Raw genomic sequence first — 22,353 nt, 5'->3', positions numbered from 1 at the left:
ATGATCATCCCATTGCACAAAATGAGAGGATGATGCTTCAAATCCGTGTCTAACCATCCAGATTTAGATTTTCTACAATTTCTCTACATTTCTCCAGGCAGATGCTGGGCTTGTTTGTTTGAAAGGGCGTGGCTGATTTCTCTCCCCATCCTTGAAATGATTTTGGCTTGTGCTCTTGTTTCAAACAGCTGTGTCCAATTTTGGGCTGAAATCCTCCACCTATAAGTACAGTCTACAACTGATCATGAAGTGCATGGCTGAGAATACTTTCCATTGTACCACGCATTGACATTTCTTCCTATTCCATTAAGATAACGAAAATAGACTGACAGCTTAAATCCATTTGGTACTCACTGGAATTAGTCTAGTCTTGTCTTTGTGATCCGTGTGGGATTCAGTTTTTAAGTGCCTGCAGTATATTCGTAGACATCCCACTGAATAATTGTCCTTAAAACATTGTCAATGGGTTTTTGCAAGCTCAGGCTTTTCAGCATTTCCGTGACTCTCTCCCATGAATAAAACAAATCTGCCTTTTTTTAAATATACGTTCAATATCCATTGTTACCTGTGTTTGTTATGGGTCCTATATGTAAGGAATAGTCTAGGATTGACTGCATTTTCCACTATGTGTACTAAGCCTGCCACTATTTCATATTCTTACAAGTTAGTAAACTCAGGTATGTGTATGAATTGAAGTATCCCAATTATGACTAATTGATATTGTAGATTGAGGATACTATGTTTTTGCACTTTGTGTAGAGCTCAGTTTTACATTTCTGAACTTTCAAAGCAAGTTGCCAATATTACCAGCATTTGGAAGCCCTTTTGAAGATCTAATTAGATATTTGTACAACATTCTACATTTCATTATAGATAATAGAGCCATCTGCAAAAAGTCTGAGAGTACTGTTGATGTTTTCTACAGACATTAATTCAAAACATGAACAGCAAGTGTGCGAACACTCTACGCTGGAGCACAGCTGAAGTTACTTCTGCATCTGTTGATGTCTCAACATCCAAGATAACATGTTGCATCCTCTATGCCAAGAAATCCTCAATCCAGTTACAAATTTCATTTGATACTGCACATGATCATAATTATTAATAAGCATTGTGATAACTGTATCAAATCCTTTTTGGAGGTTACAAAATTCTGTTTCTACCTCAGTTCCTTGGGCCACAGCTTTCAAGAACTCACGTGAGAAAGAGTGCAAGTTGATTTTCTCATGACCAGTGTTTTCAGAAATTGTTCTACCTAATTATGTTTAACCTCAGAATCTGCTTCAGGATTTTCTAACAGATCAACATCAGTGTGGTTTCATGGTAGTTTTGTCAGTCATTTCTATTACCGCTCTTATAGATGGTTGTGACATGTACTTTCTTTTAAGAAGTGGGCACTGTTTTCTGTTGGAGTAATTTTAGATAATTATGGTTAACACAGGGGCCAACCTGGCTGTAAATACCTTGTAAAATCTGGTAGGAATTTAGTTGGGCTGGGGGCCTTGTTCAGTTTTAGTATACAGGGTGAATGCAAAGTCTTGTCCTGATTATAACAATTTATTACAGAATAACCATTTGACATAATAATTTACATTTGATGCTATTACATAGGTTAGTGTTACAATTTTTTTTAAGAGTGCTTACGTCAGTGAACCTCAACATGTGCTCCCTTGGTAGCTCGGAAAATGTTGAGGCGGTATTCCAGTTCCCACTAGGTGTTTCCTAACATGTGTTCTGTCACAATACCCACAGCAGCTTGTATCCTAGCCTTTAGTCCGTCGACGGCAGCAACTAGTGTGACAAAGACTCTGTCCTTGATATAGTCCCAGGAAAAGGAAGTCAAGGAGTATAATGTCTGTAGAGGAGAGTAATGTCCAGATTGGTGGATTGGAAGGAATGGTCCAACACCCTGGCCACCCTGATCTCCAGACATTACGCCCCTTGACTTTTTTTCCTGGGGCTATATCAAGATATGATACTGCGTGAAGAGTTTGACAGAGCACTGAAAGACCTGAGTCGAAACAAGGCCCCCGGAGTAGACAATATTCCATTGGAACTACTGACGGCCTTGGGAGAGCCAGTCCTGACAAAACTCTACCATCTGGTGAGCAAGATGTATGAAACAGGCGAAATACCCTCAGACTTCAAGAAGAATATAATAATTCCAATCCCAAAGAAAGCAGGTGTTGACAGATGTGAAAATTACCGAACTATCAGCTTAATAAGTCACAGCTGCAAAATACTAACACGAATTCTTTACAGACGAATGGAAAAACTAGTAGAAGCCAACCTCGGGGAAGATCAGTTTGGATTCCGTAGAAACACTGGAACACGTGAGGCAATACTGACCTTACGACTTATCTTAGAAGAAAGATTAAGGAAAGGCAAACCTACGTTTCTAGCATTTGTAGACTTAGAGAAAGCTTTTGACAATGTTGACTGGAATACTCTCTTTCAAATTCTAAAGGTGGCAGGGGTAAAATACAGGGAACGAAAGACTATTTACAATTTGTACAGAAACCAGATGGCAGTTATAAGAGTCGAGGGACATGAAAGGGAAGCAGTGGTTGGGAAGGGAGTAAGACAGGGTTGTAGCCTCTCCCCGATGTTGTTCAATCTGTATATTGAGCAAGCAGTAAAGGAAACAAAAGAAAAATTCGGAGTAGGTATTAGAATTCATGGGGAAGAAATAAAAACTTTGAGGTTCGCCGATGACATTGTAATTCTGTCAGAGACAGCAAAGGACTTGGAAGAGCAGTTGAATGGAATGGACAGTGTCTTGAAAGGAGGATATAAGATGAACATCAACAAAAGCAAAACAAGGATAATGGAATGTAGTCTAATTAAGTCGGGTGATGCTGAGGGAATTAGATTAGGAAATGAGGCACTTAAAGTAGTAAAGGAGTTTTGCTATTTGGGGAGCAAAATAACTGATGATGGTCGAAGTAGAGAGGATATAAAATGTAGGCTGGCAATGGCAAGGAAAGCGTTTCTGAAGAAGAGAAATTTGTTAACATCGAGTATAGATTTAAGTGTCAGGAAGTCATTTCTGAAAGTATTCGTATGGAGTGTAGCCATGTATGGAAGTGAAACATGGACGATAAATAGTTTGGACAAGAAGAGAATAGAAGCTTTTGAAATGTGGTGCTACAGAAGAATGCTGAAGATTAGATGGGTAGATCACATAACTAATGAGGAAGTATTGAATAGAATTGGGGAGAAGAGAAGTTTGTGGCACAACTTGACCAGAAGAAGGGATCGGTTGGTAGGACATGTTCTGAGGCATCAAGGGATCACCAATTTAGTATTGGAGGGCAGCGTGGAGGGTAAAAATCGTAGAGGGAGACCAAGAGATGAATACACTAAGCAGATTCAGAAGGATGTAGGTTGCAGTAGGTACTGGGAGATGAAAAAGCTTGCACAGGATAGAGTAGCATGGAGAGCTGCATCAAACCAGTCTCAGGACTGAAGACCACAACAACAACAACATATCAAGAGCAGAGTGTTCGTCACACTAGTTGCTGACATCGACGAACTGAAGGCTAGGATACAAGCTGCTGTGGGTACTGTGGCAGAACACGTTACGAAACACCTGGCGGGAACTGGAATACTGTCTTGACATTCTCTGAGCTACCAAGGGAGCACACGTTGAGGTTTACTAATGTAAGTGGTCTTAAAAAAACTAGTAACACTAACCTATGTAACAACATCAAATTTCTAATGGTTATTCTGTTATAAATTTTTATAATCAGGGCAAGAATTTGTGCTCACCCTGTATATCAATGCCACTTACAAGCTGAGGCATAGTTCCTCTACATGCTCTGTCTGGAGCTAAATGTTTCAAGTTCCTCCTTGAAATGTGACAGTGCTTTATACTTATCTCAGTTACCAAACACACAAATTTTTCTATTGGTTGTAGTTGCTCTTTGTACTTTGGTACTTGTTCCTACAACTGGGTCATGGTCACCAATACTAGTTACATAATATTATAATATAATATTATATGGAGTATCCAGTTTTGGATGCTGTCTTGGGTGTTTAAATGCAGCCAGCTGACTGAACAGAGTCCAGTCTGCCTTATAAAGGGTCCACTTTGGCAGTTTGTTTTTGGGTATTGTTCTTTCTAGGAATAACAGACTGACAAGGAAATGGAGGTACCCCACCACTTTCTACTGAACATAGCTGTGTGGGCTGGAGAACTAAATGTAAGAACAGTTGCAGATATTGTGCTGAAATGTGTCATTCCTCTCATTTTCAAAGACGTACATCATCTGATAACAAGAATTCTCAACCACTGACTCATGGGTCATATGCTGGTTCAGGCCCATAGACCCTTGTGTGCATTGAAGTGTCCTAAAAGACAAAATGGTCAGGGAGGTTAGCTCACAAGCTTTCTCAGGGCCGCACTGTGTATCGGTTCCGTTGGTGGCAGGTACACTGAGCAAATTGAAATGTGAGGTGTCTTGTATATTTTACCAGCTGCAGCTTGGGGTGTTGGTCTTAATGTGGACGGTGTTTAGTGGTGTTACTGAGAAAGACAAGTGAATCGACATTTATCTTTTCTCCACTAGGACCAACTGTTCTGCGGAGTCTGTAACACCATAGTGCAGGTGTATGGAAAGTTTCAAAATGTTTCTCTTGACATATGCAGAATGACATAGAAGCCACCAGGAGTTTCTGTACTTCCACATTATTCCTAAAGCAGTTTTTATTGCACCTTAAAACTGGAGCTGTTACTGGTGAAATTTTTGTGCCAACTTTTTTTTTTTCTCTTTCCATCTTGTAGGGGAAAGAACCATAGAGGATGAAAAATAAGTAGGACTGAGTTGTTTGTTCATTAATTCTTCAGTGTCAAATGCCGCATCACTGATATTGATATTATTACTCCATGCTGGCTGAATGGTGTGTGTGTGTGTGTGTGTGAGAGAGAGAGAGAGAGAGAGAGAGAGAGAGAGAGAAAGAGAGCGAGAGAGAGAGAGAGAGCGAGAGAGAGAGAGAGAGAGCGAGAGAGAGAGAGTTTTCTGCTTCTCATTATCTCAGAGGAGGAGAAAAATTGTGTGTCATTAGTCATTAAGGTAGCAGAGTTTGTAGATTAAATATTTTAACAGATACATAACAATATTGTGAAAAGGAAAGTTGCCACTCACCATATAGCAGAATTGCTGAGTCGCAGATAGGCACAACAAAAAGACTGTCACACATATACCTTTTGGCCAGTAAGGCCTTCATCAAAATTTGATGACAAAAACACACACACACACACACACACACACACACACACACACACGCACACACAAGTCACACCCACATGACTGCAGTCTCAGGCCACTGAGGCCACACTGTGAGCAGCAGGGGGTGGCGATGGGTGTGGCTAAGGAGGAGGCTGGGAAGGGGGGGGGGGATAGTAGGGTAGGGATGGTGGACAGTGTTGTGCTGTTGGGGTTTCAACTTTCTCTCATGCCCTAAAATGAGAAATGTCCTGTACACTATCCTTCCCAACTCTCCCACAGTCTTATTCTGCTGTCCACCGAACTAAACAATATACACGTCCATCCCAACACAACCCCTGCTCCCAGCCACTTACCTCATGGCTCATACCCCTGTAATAGACCTAGATGTAAGACCTGTCCTACACATCCTCCCACCATCACCTACTCCAGTGCGGCCACGAACACCACCTGTCACATCAAAGGCAGGCCTACCTGTGAAACCAGTCATCTGATCTACAAGCTAAGCTGCAGCAACTGTACTGCATTCTATGTGAGCATGACAACCAACAAGCTGTCTGTCCACATGAATGGCCATCGACAAACTGTAGCCAAGAAACAAGTGGACACCCCTGTTGTTGAGCATGCTGACCAACAAGTCATTTTTCATTTCAGTGACTGATTTGCAGCCTGTGCCATATGGATCCTTCTCACTAACACCAGCTTTTCTGAATTGCGCAGGTGGGAACTTTCCCTGCTGTATATCCTATGTTCCTGTAACCCACCTAGCCTCAACCTCCATTAGTCATTGTCCTCTCCCATCCAGCCCCTTCTCTGTTCCCATTCCTGCACTACACAACTCTCATTCCTCCACTGCACCTAGTCTTTTTAATTCTCTCCTTTTCTGCTATCCACTCCCCGCCCCCTCCCCACCTCTCCACTGCCCTTCGTCTACCTCCTGATTGCACATAGCTGCCCTACCCTCTTTCCTTTCCACCTCGTCCCTGAGTGCTCTCCAACAGCATGTCACCATCCACCACCCCTACCCTACTATCTCTCTCTCTCTCCCTGCCAAAGCCTCCTCCTTACCCCCCACCCAGTCACCACTCTAATCATGCAGTGGTGCTGCTGCTCATAGTGTGGCCTCAGTTGCCTGGGACTGCAATCTTGTGTGTGTGTGTGTGTGTGTGTGTGTGTGTGTGTGTGTGAGACTCAGCATCTCCGCTATCCGGAAAGTGGCAACTTTCTGTTTCACAATATTGTTACATTCCATCCTGGATTTTCTGTTGTTTGATTTTAACAGATACATGTATTTGCATTTGTTGAACATCAGCCTTTGTCTTGGTCATGACCATAGAGTTAGTGGTTGGATGCTTTTTGCACATATACTTACAAATAGATATGAGATATGCTCCTTCTAGTTGTTGGGTTTGTCTCTATGTAGATTTAAAGACAATCACCTCAATACCTGGGGTTTTCAGTTCTGTAACAAAAATTGTTTTGAAAGTGGGATACTGTGTTGGTTTAACTGCTTCCTTACTTCAGCATATGGTATTTTGGAGACCTTGTTATTTTGACTCCCCTTTTCCTGTACAAAAATTGGACATTGCTTTAAGCTGAATGGTCACCTGAATAGTTAACATATTTGTGTGTCACGTAGGACTGGTTTTATGCACCACAAAACTTTAAGCATGTGTAGTATCTCGTTTGATTTGTGAGGTATGGCTACACCATTATTCGTAAAAGAACTTTCCTTAATGTATGCAGGAAATACTATAGAATCAAATCTTAGAGTAAAGGCCGTAATTTTTTCCAGTTTCCCATTTACTTTCCTCATAATGTTTTCATCTTAATGACTCCATCTGCTTTTCATTTTCTGGAGGTCAGAAAAATTGATATTTATAATGTCTCTACAAGCTATAACACTCACTATAATTCAGTGTACTCTGTAGTACAGCAGTTATTATATTGTGGGTATGCAGCAGTACACGGATAGCCTATTCCTAAAGCCAGATTATTTTGCCTACAAACTTGTCTATCACTATGACGTAGTTATTTTTGAGTGTGCTCTGTTTAATACACTTCTGTTTCTGAAAGTTCACCCTGTAGTTACTGCTGTCTCATAGAATATTTGTGATGTTCTTGGTTTGAAATTAATCAGGACAACATATGTAAACTTAGCATTTATTTGGTTAAGAATTAAACACTGTGGTGGCTTTCCCATTCTTTTTTGTCAATTGCACACAGTCTGTTATGTCTGTGCACATATCAATGTGTTAATGGTGATCCTTGGATAAATAATTGGTTTAAATGAATGTGCTAATGAGAAGTCCTCATTGGTTGAGTGTGAATAATGGAAGGAGTAAATGGAACAACTCATTGTATAGTTTTCAGTCTTGTTTGTGAGCGTATCAAACACTCAATGCCTCAACCACACAGTGAGTTATTGCCATTACTCCTGCCATTAATTAATTAAACTGAACTATTTCTGGCTATTGTATTCTCCATAAATACTTATTTATATCAAGTAATATTTTCATTATCTTGAACATATTTCAGTGAAAATAATCAATTTTGAATTTTTGAAAATACAATGTAACTGGATAGATAAAAATATGTATTCACCAAGTGAAGGCAAGAGAAAACACACATGCAAAGGTCAAGGAAATCTGCAAGCTTTCAGAGTCAGTGGCTCCTTCTTCTAGCAGAAGGGTTGAAGTGGAAAGAAGAGGGATGAAGGAAAAGAACTGCTGAGGTTTAGGAAATGGGGATAGTTTGAAAAAGTCGTCCAGAGCCCAGGATCAAGGAAGACTTACCAGCCTGGATGAGAGGAAAGACTCGTGGGGACTGCACTGGATGAGATCTGAAAACCTGAGAGCTCAGAGGTGGAAGACAGGGTAATAAACAAGACATAGCTTACTGAAAAAACATTGTGCAAGGGTCAAGAAGAGTGGAAAGATAAGTGCTGGATGTGTGGGGGGGGGGGGGGGGGGGGGCAGGAAAAATAGACAGGTCACAGGAAACTAAAAGGGAGAGAAGAAAGGAAAAGTTCCTGAGAAGAAATGCTGAGACTGAAGAAATCAACATAAATTAAAACCAGGTGCATGGTGGGACATATAATTTTGTATATCTTTTATTCTTTCTCATGCAGCGGAAGGAGCCACTGCCACTCAATTACTAGCAAATTTCCTTAATCTTCAGATGTGTATGTCTTCCTGCCTCTGCTTGGTAAGTAGATTTTTTATCTATCCAGTTACATTGAACATAAATTTTAATCTCATATGTTACCTGTCATTGCACTTACTAATATATTTTCAAATATCATGTAATGACCTTACAAAAAGTATGTGTAAACTTCTAATTTCTCCCTGTGATTTTTACTAATGATCTTGCAGAAAATAGTTTTTAAGCTGCAGTTTTTCTTTGCAGTGGGAAATCCAAACAGACTCCTAGACATGACTCATGATGGTGAAATCTGGCTGTCCATGTGTGGGTCAGAAGATTCAAGCTTTTGGAACCCCGAGATGCGTGATGTTGGCCGTTGCTTCCAGGCAGTTATGTTGCAAACACCTACATTGGCTGTACTTGCCACTGTTTCTGCCTATCAGTGGGGGAAGTCTAGAGGTCTACAGACTTGGACTGGAGCTGGTGCAGCTGCACGTGTGCCAGCTTCATTGCTTCTTGCACTCTTAGGCCCATCACGGCTGCTGGCAGCACGCATTCTCCAACCTCAACCATTGTCAGAGCTGTTAGCAGCGGGCACTGGTTTGGTTGCTTGGGCCGCTCATGCTGGCTGTGCTGCAGCTGGTCCTCCTAATGCACTTGTTCTTACACCTATTGTTGCCCAGCTTATCCTGGTTATAATGTCTACACGATCTTCAGTATTATCTGATGATGGTCGCTTAGTATGGGATGTTGCAACACTGATTTCATTGTCTGTATATATCCTGTCATTAATACTATATTTCAGACGGTATCGTCATCGTCCTCGAAGACAGTCCTGCAGGCATTGTCAAGTTCCTGAGAGTGAAGCCAGTGAAAGAACACCATTGACAGGTCAGAAAACATTAAGACAGAGGATGTGCAATATGCTTGTCTATGTATCTTTTTTTGGGGAGAGAGAGAGAGAGTGGGGGGGGGGGGCGGGGGGGGATGATGAGACAGAGAAAGAGAGAGGTGTTTGAGTATCTGTTTTATTCATATGCACCATTATTTTGTACGTTACCCATAGGGAAATAGCAAACTAATATTTTGCAAGTGGTATGATGCTTTTCATTACTTTCATCCCTTTTTGCCCCCTCTCAAATTTCAGAATATTTCTACAGAAGTAAGAAATTCAAGGGGAGCTGCATTTATGGAATGACACTGTTTCCACATAATCTCAGTTTGGAATTTCTCGGGAAATAGTTTGTAGCAAATGTTAGAAAGTAGTAGCAGTAATATTAATCGTTATTGTAAATGGAGGAAAATCAGCAGCCTACTGTTGATACTGAAAGTGATAAGGGCTGACAGATTGGATTGGTGAAGCATTCTAGAAATGCTGGATCACAGTCATCATGGTACATTCTATTTGAAAGCATTGTCTGAGCCCAGCTGAGCTGTAAGTTTCTTTTACATATACCACTAATATAATGAAAGAAATTATGAAATTGTGATCTAATTTGATGCTGCTTAATAAACCACATGTAAGTATATTTAGTAAATTACCATTCTTGTAGGCAGGGATACATCATGATATTATTCATGGTAGTGTAATATGATACAATAATGTAACTATTGCATTGGGAAAGCCAGCTGCTAGGTCATGTACATGTACATATATACACCCTCTGTCCAGAAAGTTCTCTGAAAGTGTCTGTATTGAGAATGGATTGTTGACTTACCTGAAACAGCAATTACTGTCTTTCGAAGTAATCCCTATTCATTCAGGGAATGGCTGTACAAGTCATGGAAACTCCTGGCATAAGTGCCTTTAGGGATAGCCGTCAGTTGGTTTGTAACATGACATTGGATATCTGCCCTTCAGGCATGATTTCAGTTTGGGAAACAAGCAAATGTCCAGGGGACACAGGTCTGGGGAGTAGGATGGGTAATTGAATGGTACAACTCTCCTGTTGTCCAGGAACTGCTGCACCCGAAAGACAGTATGTGGCCAGGCATTATCATGCAGTAGCATCCACTTGGATTGTTTTGTATGCTGGAGGTGTACACACTTCATATGTAGCACTAGGCATTCAGTATTGCCATGTACAGGGTGTTTCAAAATGACTGGTATATTTGAAACGGCAATAAAAACTAAACGAGCAGCGATAGAAATACACCGTTTGTTGCAATATGCTTGGGACAACAGTACATTTTCAGGCGGACAAACTTTCGAAATTACAGTAGTTACAATTTTCAACAACAGATGGCGCTGCAAGTGATGTGAAAGATATAGAAGACAACGCAGTCTGTGGGTGCGCCATTCTGTACGTCGTCTTTCTGCTGTAAGCGTGTGCTGTTCACAACGTGCAAGTGTGCTGTGGACAACATGGTTTATTCCTTAGAACAGAGAATTTTTCTGGTGTTGGAATTCCACCGCCTAGAACACAGTGTTGTTGCAACAAGACGAAGTTTTCAACGGAGGTTTAATGTAAGCAAAGGACTGAAAAGCGATACAATAAAGGATCTGTTTGAAAAATTTCAACGGACTGGGAACGTGACGGATGAATGTGCTGGAAAGGTAGGGCGACCGCGTACGGCAACCACAGAGGGCAATGCGCAGCTAGTGCAGCAGGTGATCCAACAGTGGCCTCGGGTTTCCGTTCGCCGTGTTGCAGCTGCGGTCCAAATGACGCCAACGTCCACGTATCGTCTCATGCGCCAGAGTTTACACCTCTATCCATACAAAATTCAAATGCGGCAACCCCTCAGCGCCGCTACCATTGCTGCACGAGAGACATTCGCTAACGATATAGTGCACAGGATTGATGACGGCGATATGCATGTGGGCAGCATTTGGTTTACTGACGAAGCTTATTTTTACCTGGACGGCTTCGTCAATAAACAGAACTGGCGCATATGGGGAACCGAAAAGCCCCATGTTGCAGTCCCATCGTCCCTGCATCCTCAAAAAGTACTGGTCTGGGCCGCCATTTCTTCCAAAGGAATCATTGGCCCATTTTTCAGATCCGAAACGATTACTGCATCACGCTATCTGGACATACTTCGTGAATTTGTGGCGGTACAAACTGCCTTAGATGACACTGCGAACACCTCGTGGTTTATGCAAGATGGTACCCGGCCACATCGCACGGTCGACGTCTTTAATTTCCTGAATGAATATTTCGATGATCGTGTGATTGCTTTGGGCTATCCGAAACATACAGGAGGCGGCGTGGATTGGCCTCCCTATTCGCCAGACATGAACCCCTGTGACTTCTTTCTGTGGGGACACTTGAAAGACCAGGTGTACCGCCAGAATCCAGAAACAATTGAACAGCTGAAGCAGTACATCTCATCTGCATGTGAAGCCATTCCGCCAGACACGTTGTCAAAGGTTTCGGGTAATTTCATTCAGAGACTACGCCATATTATTGCTACGCATGGTGGATATGTGGAAAATATCGTACTATAGAGTTTCCCAGACCGCAGCGCCATCTGTTGTTGAAAATTGTAACTACTGTAATTTCGAAAATTTGTCTGCCTGAAAATGTACTGTTGTCCCAAGCATATTGCAACAAATGGTGTATTTCTATCGCTGCTCGTTTAGTTTTTATTGCCGTTTCAAATATACCGGTCATTTTTGAAACACCCTGTATGTAGTGGCATTTAATGTGAAGTCCTCAGGGAGGAATTCTATGTGCACGAGGCTCTCAGAGTCAAAGAACACTGTTAGCATTGTCTTGATGCCAGATCTCTCATTGTGCAACCTTGGACCCTGACATCCATACTTTGATTCTTCAGGGTCATACTTCAAGCACCAGGTCTCACTTTCCTTGACGTCTTTTTCCATAAATCTGGATCTTGCTCTGCCATTTCAGAGGTCTCCTCAGACATTAAGTGAAGTTGCATTTGTTCTGGTTTGAAAGTGTGGGGCACGAGTTGAGAACAAAGGTTGCATTCATCCACGTTCTGATTAGAAAAGAAAAACAAATATTCCAAAGTCTAATTGCTGATAATTGTGTCGGAAGCCACATCTCTTTGGTGCAGAGGCCACGAACGGATAGGTCCGTTGCTGGCAGCTCATGAAGGAAGGTTGATGTGGATGGCCTCATCGTGGTAGTGGTGGCTCCACACTGAGATCTGGATTGTAGAAATGCTTTCATAATTGGCGCCTCACTCAGAAAAACTCACTCAGTGTGAAGCGGTGGAACATAGTCTGGGTGCTGACCTAAATACTGCCCAGTGCCAGGATACTGGAGGCACTACTTTCGGTCATGTGGCCCACTAAGGAGAAAAGGTCCAACAGGCCAGTCACCTCTAGTAGCACTATGGCTACTGCCTGGTGATTGGGTGGAGCATGGCCATTTGTTGTCTATCTTCTGAAGACCTGTGCCGTGTACGGTCTTTACCAGCATTACCTATCTATGTTACTGACTGCTAGCTGAGTAAGCACAAGGCCTCTACAAAGCGTAGTTCCCTCAGCTCCCCTCTCCCACCGAAGAGGTGGTGAGCTAGTAGCACATCTCGACATCCCTGGAAGGGTCTGGGCTCCTGCTGGCTTGTGGAGCAGCTGAGGGCTCCGCCACTGAGGCCACAGGCTGGAGCTGAGACAGGCCGGTGGTGCCCAGGATGGGCGTTGTGGAGGACACTGTCTCTGGAACAAAAGAGAATGGTAGACTACTGCACACAGGTGAGGCTGCAATTGGTTAATGTGCTTATGGCATACTGTGCCATCTTGAAGTGTCACCTTTGCCATAGCACAGCATAGAAGATTGGAAACGACCACAGGAAACCAATGCCTGTGGCATTTGGTGAAGAAAAGGTCCCACATGAGATCTTGTAGAGAGATACAGTGGTGACTGGACCACCAAAAGGAGGGGTGGGTGCTGGTGGAATGGATGATAGATAATTACAACTGATATGGTCAGCCATAGAGTTTCTCTGCCGAGGTTGACCCATCCTGGGGAGTGAAATGATAAGAAGCCATGGGATTTAAAGGTATGGATGAAGTGTTCACCTAAATAATTAGAAGCAGGACGGAAGGATGCAGTATGTATCAGGTTTAAACCATTTGCTTTGCAGAAAGTGCAGAATTCTGCAGAAGCAAATTGAGGACTGTTATGCAAGACAGTAGTTTTTGAGAGCCCATCAGTCAAAAAAATGTCGGCAGGGTTTGAATGGTCTGCCTTGTGGACGTGGTAGAGGAGTGTCACGACCAAAATCCTGGCTATGAGGGTGTTCAAATTGTACTGAACTTTGGCTGTAAATTGTTTGTTGACTTTAATTATATCATTGATATAACTATACATGAGAGTGTCAGAAGCTTGAAGGGAAGGGGTCTCCATGCAATAATAAGATTGCCAATCTGTGATAGTTGCAGAGGACCTTGTGCCTATGTGCAGCTCAATGAGCACATTGTCGATTGCTACTGTGGACAATAGAGATTCTTCTGAGTGGAGAAACACAGATTGGATGTAGGATATATCTGGGATCATGTCTGACCTGTCAGCTCACATCCACATCCGAGGGATCCGTATGTGTGCAGTTGACATTCACTTTGAGCATTGCTTGGCACACTCCAGCTCTGTGTCCGATTTCCTGCAAGAGGTACACTTAGCATGGTGGTACTGGCACTGGTGTCTCTGTTGACTTATAAAACACTGGCTGCAGGAAGGCAGTTGTTGAATATGGCTTCTGCATCTGGACACTGAATCTTTACTTGCATCGTATGAATCCAACACGGGTGCGAGATGTTACTGGAACTAAGGGTGGTTGGTTAGGTGGCAAACACTTGTGATGGCTGATGATATGAGAGACTGTTCAAAAGCTCTAATAATGGGGTACATGTTTCTAAGGAAAGATCCTTCAATTTAAGGAGATCTGCGTGTAGTCCTTCATCGGTGGCATGTACAAGAATCATGTCTTGGACCAAGGAAGCTGTGTATGATTGGGTACACTAAGATTCACTACAGTGGAAGAGGCAGTCATGAGGTAAATCCTGGAGGTGGACTGTGCGTTCTCTGTAAGGCAGTCTGGAGTCAAAGCATTCTAACAAACTTGACTTCAACCTTCCGTAGGGCAGAGCATGGGATTCCACCTTTGGGTTAAGTTGTTGGATAACATGGTAAATACTGGGCCTGAATATGCTAGAAAGAATGTATGCTGTTTGTATCACCTATGATGCCATGATATAAGAAGTGCTGTTCATGCGTGTGACGCAGTTTGCCCATGGCATGACCTTCCTGTTGAACTGCTAGGACAACAGGGGCCTACCTGGAAGCCCTTGACCATGGTGTCGATCTGGGAGAGGTAGTTGGAGAGCTCTGGAGGTGACATGGAGATGGTTGCCATCTGCTCAATGAGGAGTTTGTGATTGCACTACATGTGCTGGAGCAGTACCAACAGAGACATGAACTGGTTCCGTCATGTGGAAGCAACATGACAGTAAGTGTACTTGAAAGTATAAGAACTCTCTCCAAAACAGTGAATGATGTCATACGGCTCACGGCAGTGAGAGTTCACCAGCACCAAATTCCTGAACCAGATAGGTCAGAATACGTCCAAAAAAGTTTCAGTGTGATGGTGCTGATAGTCTAGCTGGTCACCAACTGGTGTGTCTGCTGAAGGCAGCACAAGAAAAATACCCAGGTATAAAATGAGTATGAAGTTTATTGTAATACACATAAATAACCTTCTCTGAAGGGAGTCACTTTGCTACACAAAAACTGAAAGCAAGTCACTTCTTCAGTATTGAATGAACAATAATAATTCTGAAAGGCTGATGGGCTGAAAGTGTCACAGTAAGTTGTGAGCTCCAAAATACAGTGTCCATACATTAAGCATGCCACAGTCAAAATGTGAAAGGGATTTGCAAAAGATAAAAGTTCTGAGAGGATGAGCAAAGGTTAAAGTCTCGAAAGTATGCACCGACGTTAAGGCTGGAGTATCACCAATGAAAGACAAATATACCAATGTCCAATTGCTGGTCACAGCTGGGAACTCTGGGAGGCCAAGGTCAAAGTGGACAATGTCTTCTTGGAAGTGGTGGCTCTAGAGTGAGATCCTGATTATTGGAATGTTTTTGCAATTGGCATTGGGCCCAGGAAAACTCACTAAGAGTGAAGATTTTGAGGGTAGCTTGGGCAGTGACCTTAATACTGCCTGGCACTGGGATACTGCATTTACCATTTTCAGTCGTGTGGTCCACAGAGGAGAGAAGGTCCATGGCCCAGTAATCTTGGCAGCACTTGGGTTGCCACCTGGTGATCAGATGAAGTGCGGCCATCCCTTGTCTGTCATCCATAGAGCTGTCTCCTATTGCATCTGTGCCTACAAAACACATATGTGTTGTTTATTACTGGCTGAATAGATGGAAGGCCTTGACTGTGCGTCTTACATGGGTCCCACCTTTTGTAGAGTGTTTAAACACTCATAAACACACTTCGAGATGACAGCATGTACCTTGTAAACTGTTGTCAGCATTTCACAAGTCTCTTTTGCTTATTTCCAAGTTTGGATCTGAACAGCACGTTTGTTTACTGAACCGTTTTGGGTTTTGATCACCTGCACTACACCTTCACTCTGCAGTGTGTTGTTTACACATGAGAATCACACTCACAGCCCAGCCACTTGGTAACTTGTTCGGACGTGTCTTGGCCTGACTTGGGTGGTTTGTGGTGGTGCACTTTCATGACCATCAGCATTATGACATCTGTCACTGAACTTTCTGGACAAATAGTGAACTTTGTATGACACTGCATAGTGCCTGGTGGAGGGCACTTCATACCATTATTAGAAATTTCCTGTTCTCTTCCTTTAGTGTATGGAGTGAGGGGGAAAATACTGCCCTAATTTCGTTGGCTAGTTCAGTGGTCTAGTTATTGTTGTTAGTATTTAAGAGGCTAAAAACTCACTTGTCTTTGGGATGATTCATAAGTGATGAGACTTACGTCGTTGCGCACTCTCTCTCCCTCTCTCTCTGTCTCTAACAACAGAAGACTAGTGCAAAATCTATTGTGTAGCTGTAGGATGAAAGTGAGCTGCCAACCACCATACTGTTCTAATGCAAGCAAGTAACTTGCTTCTCTTCTAGAAGCAGTGTACGGTATGTCACTGGAGAAGTGAAGTGGTCCTAGTGATTGGCAAAAGTGATTCCTTTTCTCAAGAAGAGTCTTTGAACAGCTGCACAAAATTATAGACCTATATCTATCAGTCTGTTGTTGAATTTTGGAACATGTTTTATGTTTGCGTATTATGCCATTTCTGGAGATTGGTAATCTCCTCTAAAGCAATCAATGTGAGTTCCAAAAACAATGATTGTTTTAAACCCAGTGCACTTTGTTTGTCCATGAGACCCAGAAAGCAGTACATATGGGTTCCATAGTTTATGCCATGTTGCTTGATTTACAGAAGACCTATGAAACAGTCCTGCACTGCTACCTAATGGCCAAAATAAGAACATACGGAATATCAGACAAGCTGTGTGATTGGGTTAGAGAGTTTCTAGTAAACAAAACATAGCATGTCAGTCTCAATGGAGAGAAATCTTCATACATAAAGTAACTTTGTAAGTATCACAAGGGTTGTTGTTGGGACCATTACGTATTACAATATACATAAATGATGTGGTGGGTAGTATCAGAAGTTCCGTGAGGCCTTTTGTGAGTGGTGGTGTTACATCCAGAGAAGTTGCAATGCTAGAAAGTTGTACCAAAACGTAGGAAGGCCTGCAGAGGTTCAACCCTCCATGCAGGGATTGACGGTTGACCCTCAGCATTAACAAATGTAACATACTGGGCATAAATAGGCTGAAAGTGTACTCGCCAGTACTACTACAGTGGCACTCACCTGAAGATGGCCAGAAGACTCTGCGCCGAAATATCATGGCAGGACGTTACTTATATCCAGCAGTTCTCCCATGTTTTTATGGAACAATAATTGGATATTGCTTGTCAATCTAGAATCCATACTAAGTGCAGTGCATTTCATTACAGGTTTATTTAGTGTGAAAGAGTCACAGAGATGTTCCACCAAATCCACTGGCAGACTCTACAAGAGAGGCATTCTGTATTAGAGTGTACAGTGTTGTTTAATGTTAAAATTCTGTGACTATATACATGTTATACATTGATTCTCCATATGGATATCTCAAGAAAAGGCTATGAATTTAAAGTTAAGATTCAGGATCATGTGGAGACTTAGCTCAATTCTTTCTTCCTGCGAACCATTCACAGCTGCAACAGGAAAAGGAGAAATTGATTGTGGTATACAAAGTAACCTCTCACACACATTTTAGGGTTGGTTACTTGTGGAGTATTGGTGTAGATACAGCTGTAAAAATAAAGTGATTTGGTGGAAGTATGGTGGTTGATAGTGTCAAGAGTAGGGAGCATTGCTGGCTATTTATGTGGAAGTTCTGAACTAGATTCCACTGGAATGGAGTCCACTGAAAGTTGGGGGATCAGCTAAGAATCTGCGTTTATAAATAAGGAGCAAATGTGACACAAAATATGTCCAAGTGGTGTGAAACAGAAAGACCTGCAACAGGCTGGGAACCACACAACATTATTTTCATGGCCTCTACTTGTTTTATAAAGGGGAGGCAACAGAATGATGTGGAGTCTTTCTCAAATGCCGGTTCTTTATATTTACCCAACAAGGTTGCATGAGAGTAATGTTGTATTTTGTACAGTGATTCACATTTAACTTCTCTTAGCATCTCTGTTAAATTTTTCATGGGGATGCTGACCTGCTACAATTCTAATCGTGCTTCCCTGAATTTATTAAAAGTTTTTTGCCATGCTTACTTGATAACGACTCCATGCACTAAAGCAGAACTGTACTACTTGAATCTAAGTCTTCCACTCATCTTTTGTACTTCTGATTTCATGTGTGTGCTCCATCATATTAATTTATAGTTTTATCTCTGCATATTTAAATGACAAAAGTTTGCCACTGATCTTCTAATTGTGTGGAAACTGGTGCTTTTTCTTCATTATGGACCTTGTCTTGTGTTTATTCACATTTAAAGAGACCTGACATTCAGTACACCAAGTAGATATCTGTCTAAGTAGTTCTGCACTTCTTACAACAATCCATGGTGATACTTCTTTCAACATAAAAATCAGTATCTGTGGCTGGTGCCACCCTTCATTTCACAAAGAATTTCACATTTTCAGATGCCACACAATTAGATGATCAGTGGCAAACTTCTGGATCCTGTTGTAAGATTTAAATATACAGGAATAATACTAAAAACGAGTATGAAATGGGATACACATATGAAATCAGTAATAGAGAAGGTTAGTGGAAGACTTAGATTCAAGTAGTAGAGTACCACTTCAATGCTGGGAGTCAGTATCAAGATAAGAGCATTTATTCACGTGCGGCAAACTTTACATACAACCCTCAAATATCCCATGAACAGTATTCACTAAATACACATGGCATCCAGCACAAAGGTGGCTGGAAGTGAAATCCTACCACAGAAGTATTTGATGTGGCTTGCTAAGCACACAGTGACTAATCAGCCCTATTACAAGTCAAACTAGGCATGAACAGAAATTTTAGGCAACACCTATTAAGAGATATTTAACAACAATCCATACTTATTATAAAAATGTTTGTGTCTTATGTATGTGTGTTCCACATCTCCACCTAAACTACTGCACCAATTTCATCCAAGCTTGGAACACATATCACTTGCTGTTTGCTGCGAGGATAAGAACCACCTACCTATCAAAGGGGGAATAACCAGACTTTATTCTTTCAGTGTTTGAGATGAGAGCATTTAGTGACTTGCAGGAAACTTAAACATAATTTGAAACATGTAAAATGAAGTGGGAGAAAGGAAAGGAAGGGGAAGAAACTATTGCTGTCAGCTGAAACGGGGCTTTATTCAGAATCAGTGACGATGAGTGAAAATGTGTGCCAGAATGGGATTGAAACACAGAATCTCCAGCTTAGTAGGCAGTTGCATTAACCATTGCATCATATGGACACAGAGTTTATGGCAGTTGCGGGAACTATCTCGGCACCCCTCTCGGTCGACTCCCACTCCCACCTAATGGCACCTATCCATAGCTCCCATCCATCTCTTCCATGTTCACTACTTTGTTCTCCATGCTCACTACTTTGAGATTTCCACAAGAGGCCAAATATAATTGTGCATCCACACTGAAGGAGGCAGATTCATCGCCCGTCGAGGCAAATCAATTATATGAAAGTGTGGCGTCTGTTCTTTTGGACATGTCCACAGTCAGACCTATTAACTATTCATATTTTGAAGGACAAACCTACAAACAAATCCACAAAATTGCCATGGGTAACTTCTAACAAATCCTATACTAATATATCTAAAAACAAAGATGATGTGACTTACCAAATGAAAGTGCTGGCAGGTCGACAGACACACAAACAAACACAAACATACACACAAAATTCAAGCTTTCGCAACAAACTTTTGCCTCATCAGGAAAGAGGGAAGGAGAGGGAAAGACGAAAGGAAGTGGGTTTTAAGGGAGAGGGTAAGGAGTCATTCCAATCCCGGGAGCGGAAAGACTTACTTTAGGGGGAAAAAAGGACGGGTATACACTCGCACACACACACATATCCATCTGCTTTCATTTGGTAAGTCACATCATCTTTGTTTTTAGATATATTTTTCCTACGTGGAATGTTTCCCTCTATTATAACCAAATCCTATACTAACCTGTTTATAGGCTGCGTGTAGGAACCCTTCTGTTAATGTCACATGTAAAACTTTTTTTTTTTTTTTCAAATAGATTCATTGAATGACATTTTCATGACGTGCATCATTGCAAGGATAATCTTTGCTCTGTACACCAGAGCCTCAACATCTACCAAATTCATTGCATATGCTACTTCTCATCCCCTAAACGCTGATCTCACCCTCTTGGATGGCGTCATGAAACTTTCTGTACATGTCAGGGGCATCAATAACCAATAGTACCTCCATTTCACCAGTTGTCACATATTTGCTATGAACTCTTTGAATGCAGCAGGTGTGTGTTATTTGCCATGTTGATTACTGTGTCATTATTTATAATCGAACTACGTGCTCATTAAGTGCCTTACAGTTGGGCTGCTACCTGCAGCTAACTTACCCACCTGGCTAACCTCATAGTGCGCTGAATATTTTCTTAAACACACAGTGATGATTCTGTCTATCACTTTGGTTTGATTGATCAGTTTGTAAGTTAATCAGACACTTAAAGTTTCTTGCTTTAGAGCTATCCTGCAGATAAATTATTGGACAAACTCAAGAGTTTTTTAAATTGTCCTTCAGCTAAGAATTACATCTGTCCAGAAATTTTAATGCCTGCTGCTTTCCTTGTATACATCACTATATTAGCTAAATAAAGAGTAAAATAAGGCACATATTCTTTAGGATAGTTTTGTAGATCAAAGCATCCTATGAAGTCTTTAATAAATGAAAGGAATACACTGACTATGATATAAAATCCAGTATATTGAGATTTACTGTGAACTGCAGAAGGACTTGACTGCTCCATTTTGTTGAATGTGTTTCATGGGAGCTACTTGGTAATTTCATACATGATTTCTTCCTCATACTGAGTGCTTAGTCACAAGCGAACAGGTTGTCCACCTGTAATGAATGACCTGTGCAAACAGTATTATTAAGGCATATTGTCCCTGCCTTTTCTAGTAGCTACTAAAAGGTTTACTGAAATTTGAAATCACTTCAAATAAACTGCAACAGTTGACTGCAACTGAACTTTCTTTGGAGCAATGATTTTTTTAGAACTTACGGAATACGCACTGTAGAGTATGAATTGTCTGACTTTCCATGTTTGTATGTGTCAGCACGATAATTATTCTGCAAACAACTTTCGAGGGGATATGTCTGTGTGCTTGAGAAATCTGTGGAAGTTTATCATTACATTTTGTGCTCCTAAACCCAATAAAATTTCTATAGGAAAGCTTACAAACAAAGTAATTAAGGTTTTTGAATACTTTTCATTGGTCCAAATACTTGATGGGATTCATAAATTGACAATTAAGTATAATTTCATTTCATTAACAAAAGTATGCTATCTTTCTAATTTTTGTGCTTCACGTATTAAATACATACTATAGCATCTGAAAGTTGTGAAGGCTTTGTGATTGTTATTTGGAGAGAAGTTTGAAAGTGTTCAAATGCCTTTTTCACTTTGTCTATATGTTATCTATTTCTCATTTTGTACTTTCATATTTCCTGTACAGTTATTGAAGATTCATAACATTTGCATGATAATCTTTGAAAATTGGCACAACACATGATGGTATATTGCATTTGATGCATTCATTCCTGCCTTCTTGGCATACTTTGTTTCGAGCATACTTCTAAAGGCATAACTTTTTTTGAGTGTTTTGTTTCCAATAATATTTTAAAAATGTCCCTCAGAAAATAGGTCATCAGAGTGCCTTCCTCTGCCTGCTTTTCTCCATCCCATGGGGTAAGCTTCAACAAGTTCTTGTACCAAAGGCAGATGAAATTCTGTATGTGCAAAGCATGAACATTAAAAGCAGTATGTGGAGAAAAAGTTTCATGTGCCATTTCACAGTCATCCACACTGGTTTGACTAACCTCAGCAACATGTCAGTATGGTCAGCTGTCACCATACCTAAGTTATAATCTGCAATATATTGCTCTTTCTTGAGTCTTTCACCAGTCTTTTTGTCATTTCTGTTTGAAACATTTTTATGGCATTACATATGGTCAAGATACACACTTCTCTTTCATTGCACCACTTCATGTCAAGCATTATATCAGAGGACACAAACTGGATAGTCAGTACACTTGAAAGTGGCCTGAAGATTCTATACAGAAATATCATATAAGCAAATTACTGACATATGGCAATTTGCCTGAAATTTCATGGAACAAACTGGATTTCTCTTCATTTCCATTTGTTCTGTAACTGTCGGATGTTGGGCTTGTATCTACAAACAATACTACTTGCAGCTGTTTGAGTGTTAT

At 41.3% G+C, this 22,353-nt stretch overlaps 1 protein-coding gene across 6 annotated transcripts in view; it reads left to right on the top strand.

The window, feature by feature from the left end:
• LOC124789025 (ATP-binding cassette sub-family C member 10) overlaps positions 1–22,353 on the top strand; it is a 388,717-nt gene that overhangs the window by 48,183 nt on the left and 318,181 nt on the right. For all 6 annotated transcript variants that reach the window (XM_047256314.1, XM_047256328.1, XM_047256320.1 and 3 more), the window contains one exon: positions 8,637–9,263. In XM_047256314.1, coding sequence (XP_047112270.1) covers positions 8,637–9,263 — 627 coding nt within the window. The remainder of the gene's footprint in view (positions 1–8,636; positions 9,264–22,353) is intronic.

This window comes from Schistocerca piceifrons, chromosome 1, assembly GCF_021461385.2.
Source record: "Schistocerca piceifrons isolate TAMUIC-IGC-003096 chromosome 1, iqSchPice1.1, whole genome shotgun sequence".
Classification (NCBI taxonomy): Eukaryota; Metazoa; Arthropoda; class Insecta; order Orthoptera; family Acrididae; genus Schistocerca; species Schistocerca piceifrons.
The sequence above is the reverse complement of the archived record's forward strand: the minus strand, read 5'-3'. Positions and strand labels throughout refer to the sequence as shown.